This window comes from Aspergillus thermomutatus (assembly GCF_002237265.1).
Source record: "Aspergillus thermomutatus strain HMR AF 39 chromosome Unknown NODE_267, whole genome shotgun sequence".
NCBI classification, from domain to species: domain Eukaryota; kingdom Fungi; phylum Ascomycota; class Eurotiomycetes; order Eurotiales; family Aspergillaceae; genus Aspergillus; species Aspergillus thermomutatus.
Window position 1 is genome coordinate 632 of NW_020798317.1, and position 11,929 is coordinate 12,560.

At 45.2% G+C, this 11,929-nt stretch overlaps 3 protein-coding genes across 3 annotated transcripts; 2 read left to right on the forward strand and 1 right to left on the reverse strand.

The window, feature by feature from the left end:
* Positions 1-2,842: 2,842 nt before the first annotated feature.
* Positions 2,843-3,637, forward strand: CDV56_100730 (uncharacterized protein; the record flags this gene model as incomplete). The annotated part of the gene is made up of 1 exon (XM_026754349.1): positions 2,843-3,637. One exon carries the CDS (start codon positions 2,843-2,845, stop codon positions 3,635-3,637), a length of 795 nt encoding a protein of 264 aa, XP_026610910.1.
* Positions 3,638-5,700: 2,063 nt separating this feature from the next.
* CDV56_101161 (uncharacterized protein) lies at positions 5,701-7,280 on the forward strand (the record flags this gene model as incomplete). The annotated part of the gene is made up of 4 exons (XM_026754780.1): positions 5,701-5,719; positions 5,775-6,074; positions 6,207-6,515; positions 6,562-7,280. The coding sequence occupies 4 exons, from the start codon at positions 5,701-5,703 to the stop codon at positions 7,278-7,280; spliced, it is 1,347 nt and encodes a 448-aa protein (XP_026610911.1).
* A 3,503-nt stretch (positions 7,281-10,783) lies between these two features.
* On the reverse strand, positions 10,784-11,725 carry CDV56_101901 (uncharacterized protein; the record flags this gene model as incomplete). The annotated part of the gene is made up of 3 exons (XM_026755520.1): positions 10,784-11,361; positions 11,410-11,531; positions 11,598-11,725. 3 exons carry the CDS (start codon positions 11,723-11,725, stop codon positions 10,784-10,786), a joined length of 828 nt encoding a protein of 275 aa, XP_026610912.1.
* Positions 11,726-11,929: the final 204 nt, after the last annotated feature.

An 11,929-nucleotide genomic window follows, 5' to 3' on the forward strand; every position in this document is an offset into this window, starting at 1 on the left:
TGTTTTGCCCAGTTCTGAACATTGACATCCTCATATTCTATAAGTAGTTAGCAACAGCCTGACAATCACTTAATAAGTGGTTGGATACTTATTAGTAGGTCAAGCAAGGTATCATAATCAGCCTCAGATTTGCAGTCTAATAGACTCATCATACGGCTCCAAAGAGAGGAACCTTGATTTCTAGTTCCAATAGTCTTCAGAATTGACCGTTGAAAATGGACTCGGCAAAATATAATTATGTGTTGCAAATGCCATGTCACATCTCGATGCTGAGGGTCGATTTCAGAAAGATATTGGCCAAGTCCTAAGTACTCAGTATATACTTGTTACTTGTTAACCAGTTGATAAGCGCTTACCCGTATATTGTTTCGAGTCCATATCAACAATAATACCATGTATTCCAGACCCATGAATTGGATCAAAAAGCACTGGCTGCTGAGAAACCTTTTGGATCAGATTAAAAACTCGTTTGAAGAGTAGATAATATCCCTCAGTAGAATCTTCACTGGTAAAGACTCGTAGTAAGGTGATAACTAGTTAAAAACTGATTAGTAACTAGTTTCTAATTACATATGTAACACTCACTTTTGCACTGATCTGATAAGAATGTTGCGAAAAGCACCTCGTTCATTGTTTTGGATCGAATCCGCTTGTAAGACATGTCCACTTCGAAAGAGGGAAGACAAGATAGAAGCTGAATCTGTTCTCTAAAGCCACACAGAACCATGGTACCCTGCGAATCATGATATTGCTCTTGGATGTAATCCTAAGTACCGAGTAAGTGTTAATCAATCACCTTATAAGTATTTGTACTTACGTTGACGTGTTGGTCGATGTTTTGAAGAAAGAGAAGACCATTAACATCTTGTCCGTTAGGATAGGAAAGTAGACGTTGTTTTTGGATGATTGCGGCAATCCGGTCTTTATTGCAAAAGGCAGAGTGAATCTCTGCTAATGTAGAAGCATTATACTGCTGACAAAATGCCTCAAGCTGTGGATTGCGAAGAAATTGTGCTAAGAACAACTGGTTAGAAATCACTTCTAAATCACTTACCAGATACATACCTGTTGTCAAACTTGGGTCTCGAATTTGTTGAATAATACTTTTTACCCCTTGTAAGATTCTCTCCGGTGCCTTGCTTGGTGGTGGTGGTGGATGCTTATGCACACCATGTGATGTGAATAATATATATGAACATTGATTAATATCCACAGGTACCAAAGCATTGAAAGTAACATCACAAGGTGTATGCTTCAATCGTCCTGATCCTTGAGGATGATCTCGACCTTTTAATCAGTTAATAAACAGCTAATAGGCAGTTAATAAATACTTACCACAATATTTTCGTCGGGATGATAAAGGTTCAAAAACACTACATTCTTCAGTTGCTGGCATAATCTCTTTATTAAAGAGATCTTCAAGAAACTGCAAATCAATAACTGTGTGACCTTGAATTGCCCCTCTATGATGTTTTGTTAAAACATCAGATGATTCATGTATACAGCCAATATAGGGAGCATATTCTCCGTGGACATTCTAAACTGGTTAGTAACCATTGTGAATCCATTTATTAAGTGCTTAGACAAACCATCTGGCTGTATCTCTTGAAAACTGGTTTGCATGTAGGAAGTTGGTCAATGCATGCAAGGCCCTTCTGAAAGAAACCAACTTTTGATCGATAGTAGCTATAAGCAGTTAGTAATGAGTTATAAAATAGTTAGGAATTCCTCAACTAATACCTGTATGCATTCCGCTTGCTAAGATCTGTCTCTAAGATCCTAATGTCTTTCTGAGACTTCTGAATTTCCTGCCAAATAGTCTCATCCACACAGGTGTGGTGATAAGATTGGAGAACTGGACTCAAAAATTCACAAGCATAGATTCCAGAGCATTTCCAGGTCCATTTCTTGACATGGCATTTCAAAAATGGACAGTTGACTGGTCGTTTTTGTCCGTAAAGCTGTCTTCTCGTATATTGAATCTAGAAGCAGTTAGTAACCAGTTGTGAAGCACTTAGTAAATACTTACGTCATGGGCAACCTGCTCCATTTCAAGCTGTGACCGTCCTCTCGAAGCAACAACATATGTGTACCCGTGAATATCACCTGTGGGATACTCTGGTAGGTCATCAATATATTCAATTTTTAGTGTTGTCAGGGAAGAGCTTTTAGCGCTAGTAAGTGGAATGGGAATAGCTGGTTCCTGTTTTAAATACTTAATAATCAATTACAAACCGTTTCGTAAGCAGTTTAATACCTCGTAATCAAGCTCCGACTCGAAAAATCCATCCACATCAATTGAATGATTGGAATCCATTATTGTAAAAGAGTAAAACAAGAGTAAAGTACTTGGCAACTGCTTTAAAACTAAGTTGTAATTTCTCGATTTTTTTCACAGCATTGGATAAAAGTAAAGGGAGGAGAAGAAATTGAATTTCCATGTGCGCGTGTATTGTATTTAAATGGTCATGCGAGTTGTTGTGGCTTATTAATGATCTTGGCAGTCACGTGCAGAGGGTATGTCTCATGTGAGCTCTTTGTGAAGCTCGCGTGGGCTGCGTACACAGGTAAAGTGTCATGCGAGTATCACATGATTGCTCAGGTAATTACATAAGTGGACTCCACTCACGCGACCCAAATAACGACCCCGACTCATCTGCAACCACCCTCCTGGGGGCTGGCCTCATTTCCCAGCAGTACATCATGGCAGACCCCACAATAACCCCCTTCTCACATATAGCACCCATGGAAGCATACAATGAGTCTTCCGGCCAGGGGTATACCTAGGCTGTTATTTCTCAGTCCCACTCCTATCCCGCTCAATTTCTTGAACGCGACGCGCATGTTCGGAGCCAGACAAAGAAACTGGTATCGGGATATCCCCCATCAGGCCTTCTCCTCCATTCTACCAGTAACAACCTCGCCTATCTGCCTGAGCCAAATGGAAAATCACACTCGGTCACCGGCTCAATTCCCCCCCGTGCAGAGACTGTCTCCACGCCTCCCGGACAGGAGCCCCAGGCTCAACATGGCCGACCGAATCGAGCGGGATCTCCACGAAGATGGCCTTCGCGCCTGGGGCTTTGTTATTTACCGGTGTACCTACCAGAGCAACACAGCCTGGGTCGAGTTTATGCGTCGGCTACTCGCCAATACCAAGGACACGCTGGAAAGTGGGGGGGGCCTTGATTTACTTGATAATCTAGCCCTGACCGTGATTGAAGACTCGGGAAGCTTGGACGGGGCTACTACGGCTGTGATTCGACAGCATTTTCAGCAGTGGGTGGCGACCGCAGTGCAAGAAGAACCGGGTACTACTAGCCCGGGGCTGCAGTGGTCGCAACGATACAAGTACTGTCTGCAGATTACGCAGGATGTCTTGGACTCTGTTCTCACCGATGAAGAGGAGGGGGGGTTTGTGCGACTTATTCGAAGGGACTGGGGGGAGTATGACCCGTACGATCAAGGGGAAAGGGTTGAGGACGAGCAAGAGGCGATTGAAGGGTGTACTTTGGAAGACGTGGGGTGGATGAAGGTCCCGTTCGATGGTGTGATGGTTGTTCCTTGGTATTACTTGCGTGGAGCGGGTTGGGAGACCGAGTATCGTCGTCCGCCCGAGATTGCTTCTTACTGCTAGTCGACTTGATAACGCTTTGAGGTGGCATGGGAGATGACAGTCGTTCTTTTGACTAGACCTTATCAAGCTTGAAGACGCCGAATCAATCCACGAGTTGGGCATGCTTGTCGGTTCTGTCTGGAGGTGCCCAGACGCTTTGATCAGAGACGTACCTGTGGAGGGGATAAGGTGAAGGCGGGAATGTGATAGATCGCGCATCGTGTCGTTCACTGCAGATGTGAAATGCCTTATAGTAGTTTCCGAGGGAAGATCCGTCAATACCGTGGGTCGAATTGTCGTGTCTATATGTAAGGGTAGTAGAGTATCTGCGCTGGTATAGGCGCTAATGATGCCGAGTAATATACTATTTACCGTGTCATTCTTCGTCTTATAACCTAACCTAGAAGCGGCAGATGTTTCCTATAGTGATATACCGTCGCATATCCTCCCAGAACTTCCGCGCAGCTTCCTCCTGCGACTCAACGGGGGTGGTTTCATTGATGGAGCCGGAAGCCAAGTTTGCATGGGTTCCATTTCTCTTGCTGAAAGCTGCAAGAGCATCGTTTTTTGCCTGTGAGTTGACTTGCAAATAGACATTCTTTTTCCCGTCTTTGGACTAGCCAGCGTCTAGGCGGAGTTGGTAAATGGAATCATTATCCTTTATCTGCGCTGGTGCAATGCGTTTGCCGGGGGTTTGTTTCTGGAATAGTTTTTTGTAAAGCCCTCCCTTGAAAATCGCGTCTTCAAATTGCTTCAGGACCTTGGACATCTTGTTTGACAAAGCTCTCAGGAGACGAACATAAAAGGACGAGAACAGGTTCGGTTTCCAAGGAAGCGTTGGACAAAATAAAAGGAAGAGTGCAGTGTTGAGATGTTTCTGAGGACCAAGGGCAACTGGAGATTGAAGTGTTTATATAGACCACTCTTTGCAAATCAACATCTAGGGCCTGCGACGAGCACTGCCGGCCAAACCTTGCAGGGGCTACACCTCACAGGATGGAACTATATGCGTCCTCCAGAATAGAGATAGCACCAGATTCCTCTGCGAGATTCTATTGATTCGGTGTAAACGTCCTCAATACGTTGGGCGAGTGAGTTGCGAACCAGATAGGCTTTGGGTTTAACCACCCAGATTCAATTGCCCAATGCAGGCCAAAGCACCACTTCAAGAACCCAGGCTAGCTGGCTACGACCGACGTCTAAAATAGAGCTTCGTGCGACAGGAAATAAGACAATGATTCGACAGTACATCCCGAGCTCGAGGACACTCGGCGTCACAAACAGGGTAAAATATCTGGTAATATGAGTGGCCATCAGATGGCTTGCTTGTTGGCCAGTCCCGTTTCGATTTAAATAGCTTTAAGCGCTTCAAGATCTGAGCTTGGTGTCTTGTGCCAATGCTCGCGTATTCATGAAGATTATTACTGTAGGTACAGTCTGTGTATCTACATAGCTAAACACTTGTGGGCCTTCACGGAGGTGGAGAATGTAAGGATTCTGACCGGCGGATGAACAACCAGCGCCAAGCTCCAAAGTGCCCTGCCTCATGAATTTCGAATTTGTGATTCTTGGTCACCTGACCGGAATGCAGTTCAGGATTCACTGGCGAATCACCGCACCTCTGTGTTGAGACGTGACCACTTCCCTTTATGGCTTAGCTTCCTCAATTGGTCAACAAGCATATATCTCTCTACAACCCTCTACTCTGTATGTTGCCTGGCTCCTTGGGTGGCTGGTTCAGCTCTTAGTCAGTGTCCAGTGTATCCATATTTAAGCCATGTACGAGACTCCATCATGTACCCCAGATACCAAATCTAACCACATCATGTGCTCTTTTTCAAAGAGCGATGCTGTGATTGGTGTACGTCACATGGGCCGTTCCTATTACAGTTAGTCCACCTTGTTACTGATCCGCCACGCACCTGTGACCGCAGCCAGTCAGGATTTAATAACTAATAACTGAGCCCTACCTCGATGCGCCTTTCAGTGTTGTTGACGGGCTTTGAACATACGCCATGTTGCCTTTCATGAGGACATTTAGGAAATTCCGGCAGAACCAGCCAGTCGCACAGCCGGTCGCACATATGTCAATCGTCTGCCGCGGTAATAGGGATGATGGTTGTTGCGCAGGAAGGATGTCACTAAGGTAAATAAACAGGCCAACCCATCAACCGCGAGGAACTTTTCACGTATACCAACGGTCACTTCCTCGTCAATGAGGACCATCAGTTTGCTCGGCGCTACCGGCAATTTAACCTGGACGCCCTCTGCGATATAGCCGCTACAGCTGGTGGGAGCACGTCTCGAATTACAGCCATCGAAAAGCTCGAAGGAGGGTTCAGCAAGGCTCTTCTAATGACAAAGGAGGACGGAAGTGAATTGATCGCGAAAGTTCCCTGTCGCATTGCCGGCCCAGCGTTCCTCACGACAGGCTCTGAAGTGGGTACTTTGGAATACAGTACGTGCGTCCTATCCCGCCCATGGATTCCTAAAGCGCTCACGCCTCGCATATCAGTCAGAAAATGCACGAGCATTCCTGTTCCTTGTGTCTTTTCTTGATCTTCTGATAACTCCAACCCTGTCGGGGCAGAGTATATTGTCATGGAGAAGGCGACTGGGGTTCCTTTATTTGAGCGATGGGGCAAAATGACAGAACTCGAGAAACTGGAGCTTATAAAGAATTTGACCCAACTTGAAGCTCAGCTGTCGGCTATCTCGTTTCCTGCATATGGTGGTCTGTATTTGCGCGCAGATGCGGACCGCTTAAAACATCAAGATCTTGACGGCAACGTTGATAAACAGGGCTTGTTCTGCATTGGCCCTTCGCCTGACCGCTCCTTTGACGTTGATACAGTCGCTTATATACCCACCGAGGATGACTCAATCAACAATGGGCCTTGTAAGTATCCAATGTTCTCTATCCATTCATACTAATGATTTTTCAGGGAATAGCTTATCGGATCTCGGGATATCAATTGCCAAACGAGAGCTCTCTCGGATCGCAAGGCAGGATCCAGACAACCAGTCAATGGTTCATCGGGGAAGCGCCCACGAGCAAGCAAGTCTTCTAGAGGTTACAATCATCCTGATGCGGATGCTGGACTCGCACTCAGTTCTGGCCCGATTCGCCCAGCCAACACTTTGGCACACCGACCTCCATATGGGAAATATTTTTGTTGCACCCAATAACAACTCCCGGATTACAGCACTAATTGATGTTCAGTCTCTATCAGTACTCCCATTATTTCTTCAGGCCCGATGGCCGGTGTTTCTGCAGCCCCCTCGGGATTATACTAGTGGCCTTGGTCAGCCTGTGCTCCCCGGTGACTTTGATTCTTTAGATGAAGAAGACAAGGCTGCTGCTTTACATGACCGGACGCAGGCCAAAATGGCAAAAGCACATGAAGTCTCCACCTTTCTAGAGAATAGACTCGCCCATAACGCCATGACCATGCCTCATGTCTTTCGAGAGCTCTTCATCCGCGTTGGAGAGACATCTGATGTCGGAGTTGTGCCACTGCGAGAGTGCCTGATTGAGATATTTCAAAACTGGTCGAGTCTAGGCTTTTCGGGGCATTGTCCTTATTCCTTCAGCCAGGAAGCGATAAGTTCGCATGAACGGCAATTTGCTAAATATCAAGAATGGAACGAGGTCCAGGGATAGTAATTCTTAATTATAATAGTATTCAGGCCCTAATAGTTAATATATAGTTATAGGCCACTATCTTTCTTTAGTATAAAGAGGATAGGTGCTTCTATAGGGCTTTTAGATTATCTTATCTATCTCTTTTCTAGTGCTTCTTTAATATATTTCTTTAAGACCTTTAGCTTAGTAGTAGAGAGATTATAAATTAGCCTAAATAGAGGTTATTTCCCTAGTTCTAGCTTAATAGTATGGTTATGCTCTATATTTAGCATAAGTATATTAGCCTCTATATCTAAAAAGATGTCTATAAACTTATTATACTATGCTAGTATGATATAGAGAGGTATCTAGAAAATCATAATTGCAAGGGGAAAGGATATGAGTATAGAAGTCTTCAAGGGGTCGTGGGACAGGGGGTTTTCGGTTCCTGACATTATCGCACGTGACGGAGAGCAACTAGGGAGTTTTGGCTTGGATTCAGAAATATTCAGAAATATTCTAGGATTGACGAACTACGGATCTGGATTCAAATTAGTCCTAGATGCAAGGATCTCATATTTCGGCTGCATTAGTGCTCGTCAATGGCTGTCGAGAGCTAGTCTATTCAGCGTATTCAGAAATCCGTTGGGGCGGTTGGGCTACCACTCCGGACTCCGTTGATGGATCTGGATTTGCGAGCAGCACAACAGTAGCAAAGTATGGGAAAGGAGACGTTATTAATCGCCAAGGACATGTGGAAATTGCGAGACGACGATCAGTAGTCCACATGGACAGTAAATCTTTCAAATTTTCTACAACTGCCTCATAGGTATGCTGAAGGTGTTGTCATCCAATGGTAGGCTGAGCTGGATGTTAGAAGATCAAGAGGAATACTCGGATGTCTCATCAGCAATCAGAGGATTAAGGATTGATTATTGCGAACAAGCGGTGTGACCTGTTAGTCCTCGAGAGCCTCATTTCTGTAGCATGAGTCATGACACCCTTGTCAGAGGCACCCAGCTGGCACAATTGTCTGGTTACCATAGCAAGCATTTTTTTTGTTGGTACTTTTGCTCACGCGAAATGGCCATGCCAGGCTGCCAGCAATTAGCCTTGAGTAGAGCAGACGCTTCCGTATGCTATATTGTCTCCATCAACGACGACTTTCAGCTATGGAACGAACAGTCCTCAGTCCAAAGCAAGAATACAAGAGCAACGGTAATGACCCAGGATGATCTCTGATCAAAGCTATCTACCTCACTAGAGGATTTCATCAAGGTGTAAGAAAGTTGCTGGGTGTGCCGTGGCAGCTTACCGAGATAAATCAGGGTAGTAAGGTCCGATGATGGTATTTTTGTTCCAGGGACAAAACCCGGAAGTTCGAAAGACCCATTTCTACTCCGTACTTTAGTTGACATCCCGGCGATTTTCAATCGGTGCCTAGGTAGATCAAGGAAGCTACCGGACACGGAACGGGACGAGGTTCCTTCAAAACAATGATCGACGTACCTATTGCTAAGAAAACCTGAAAAGGTACAGAATACCTTACCAGAGGAGTACACCGACGCCACCGAAACTAAAGAAGAGATGATAGATTGGACTGGGACAGGTTGAAGTAGAGTAGAAGGCCTTCGGCTACGACGACTTTTTTTTTTTCTTTTTTGTTAGCTTCGTCCACCCTACATCCGGCTTAACATTCTCTATGTTACGTACCTGACCTCTCATGTAAAGATATTGTTCATCCATTCGTCCCCTTGTCCATTTGTCCACTTTTCCATTCCATTTACATTGATTTGCATTTAGTTGCATCGATTTGCATCTGTAGCATACAAGCCGCCGGTAGTGCTCTGCCGTCCAGAGTCTCTAGAAAGGCCTGGCCGTCTGCCAGACAATTTCCATTCGTTGAAAGAGGCTTATATCCATGATTTCATAGCTTATTTAAGACATTAAAGATTGTCCCTAAGTCTTATTCAGATGACTAAGTAGTTATTAGTAGATAATATAGTTCACGATTCAGTCTATACTAACCTTTGCGAACACTATCTATAATATTTCTGAAGGGAGCTCCATATGAGAATAATCTATCTACTTCCTCAAAGCATCCTAACTTTATGGGGCTTGCAGCCTGACCTAAGAATGGTTGGCTGTTGCAGGGGTAACATGTTTTTTAGAGTTCAACATGTTACCCCTGCAAGAGCCAACCATTGCTGGATTGCTCATGTACTTTTGACTCCCCAAGATTTGCATTTATTCCTGTACCAATCAAATTGAGCTCGTCAAGCCACATCCCAAGTCCGTAGTAGGCTTGATGTACGGATGTAAAAAGAGGTATCCTGCTAAAGTACGCGAATACTTGGAGTTTGTCTGACACGTTCATTTCGAACCGTTTGAGGCGCAATCGTCTAAGCCCCCCCGAGCCGAATTGAGCCTACTAGTCATGAATCAAGTTGCTCAAACTGGTTGCAGCCTGGAGAAGTCGTCCAGAGGATGTCCGAGTCTCCAAAATGGTGCCATGGTGGTTGAGAGTCAGGACTATCACAGTAATAACGATCAAATCCTTTAATTTGGGGGAAACTCGGGGGTCTAAGCGAAATTCAGTAGACGACAGTGGAGCCATTCAGCAGGGGTTATCATCCCGGGAAACTGAATATGAGCATAGTTACAGATGGAATATGAGCATATTTACAGACAGGATATAGCAAATTTACGGATAACACCGTAACAAAGTGCACAGACATGCAAATGATAATGAATGATACTGTATGACATGGAAACAGAGTGTCCCGCGTCCTCAAATGTCTCTACAACACATCGACATATAAAGTCTACCACCCTCTGACAGAAAAAAAAATCCTCCATCTTGTCTGTTATTGACAAAAAATATCAGGCTCCTCCCCGTCTCCCTGACTTCTATTATGACAGATAAATTGGCAATCGTCTTGGCAATCGTCACAGTCGCTGTGAGTGTCGCGGCGGCCATTTTCGCTATTCCTCCTTTTTTGATAGGAGGCAAAACCCTACTCCCATGTTTTAGAAGGCATAGAAGTCGTACGTCCCACCAAAGACCTGCAATACATAAAGCTATTTATCTTTACCTCTAACCAAATATTTCTCGTTCAGGCACAGCTGACGAACCTATTTTGCCAACATCTTCCCATGACTGCTATAGGATGGACAATATTGATGTGCATTGCGAAGCACAACGGCTCCATTATAACTATATGCGCGGTGAGAGATACCTTTTTGAGCTTCTACTCTAGAATAAGTACAGCTAACATGTGTTGTTCTATCTTAGAATCAATCGGACTGACCGCCCTTGCGAATCTTGATCATCTATAACAACTCATTGATTTGGTTCTTTGGGTCAGGAGAAAGGCGTCGTGAGGATGAGATGACACTGTGTACATTACTGAAGGGTTCAAGGCACTCTCGAAGGTTATTGTAAGATTTAGGAGGAATTTTATGGTCACATTGATAATAATTTAGCGAGTCACTCAAAGGCGGGTGACCTGAATAATAGTCTTCAGTTCAAGCAATGGCAATCACTTAAGTTTACGAAGACCCGTAGCATCCTGAGCATCATCATTTCTAGGGAAAGTATTGTTCCCATCCCAATTGACGTTACGAGTCGACGCCTTTTGACGCATAAAGCGGTACTTCTGTAGCAGCCTCCTGTATCCGAACAGCAAGATGGCCCCAATTGCTACCGCGGCAACCGAACCAACCACAATGCCGGCGATGGCGCCACCGGATAGACCAGAGCTAGACTTTTTTGCATCTTTTGCGGTGGCCATCGAGCTAGAAGAAGTTCCCGTAGCGGTTGAACCCGCGGAAGCAGTTGTCGTGACTGCAGTGAACTCATCAGCCGTCACATTGAAACACGGCACCTGGTAGGTGAATTGACTAGTCGGCACATAGATGATATCAGCACAGGCGTAGTATGTCTCGTTCTTGGCGGCTCCGTCTTCATCTGATGTATACTTGATCTGGAAGGTTGCGTTCGACCCTGCTTCGACGTCGGCGGGCACATTAGGAACCGGGTAGCATTCATGTCCAACCTCAATATCAGGGATGCGCGTGGCAGAGATAAAGGTCTCAAAGTCATCATTGCTTAATGGGTCTGCAAAGTGTTAAGCTGGAATTTTGTACAGTTCAGAGGACAGCATACTATTTTTATGGGAAACCGCAACCTGTACATTCCATGACTCGTCTTTGACGACAAGCGCTAATTGACCATTGACTTGGTAGGACATGTTAGTGGTGAAGACTTCATACCAGACAGGTGACTCACTAAGAGGAAAATCAGTTCGATTCACTGGTCCGCTTGACGAGCCACACGGTGCAGTGTTATCGTACGCAGCGCCCCAAAGCCGATCTGGTGGCCACAGAAAGGCGACAGGGCCCATATCCTCGGCTTGCTCTTCGCCATGTCCGAGTACTATAGCGGTATATAGAGAGAGGAGAATCAAGCGTTTGTAACTCATGGCGACGTCTTGAAGAGTGAAAATCCAGAATCTCGACAGATGTGGTTCAAAAGCTCGAGCATGCGGAGATGCCATTCAGACGGGGCCTGTCCCTCAGAACCATCCGTATTATATACCGCGAATGCCGGCAGATCTCGGACGCCAATGTATATTCGAATGTCAAACCTAGAGCACAGCTAGGGTGTAATCTAAGAACGCACCTAG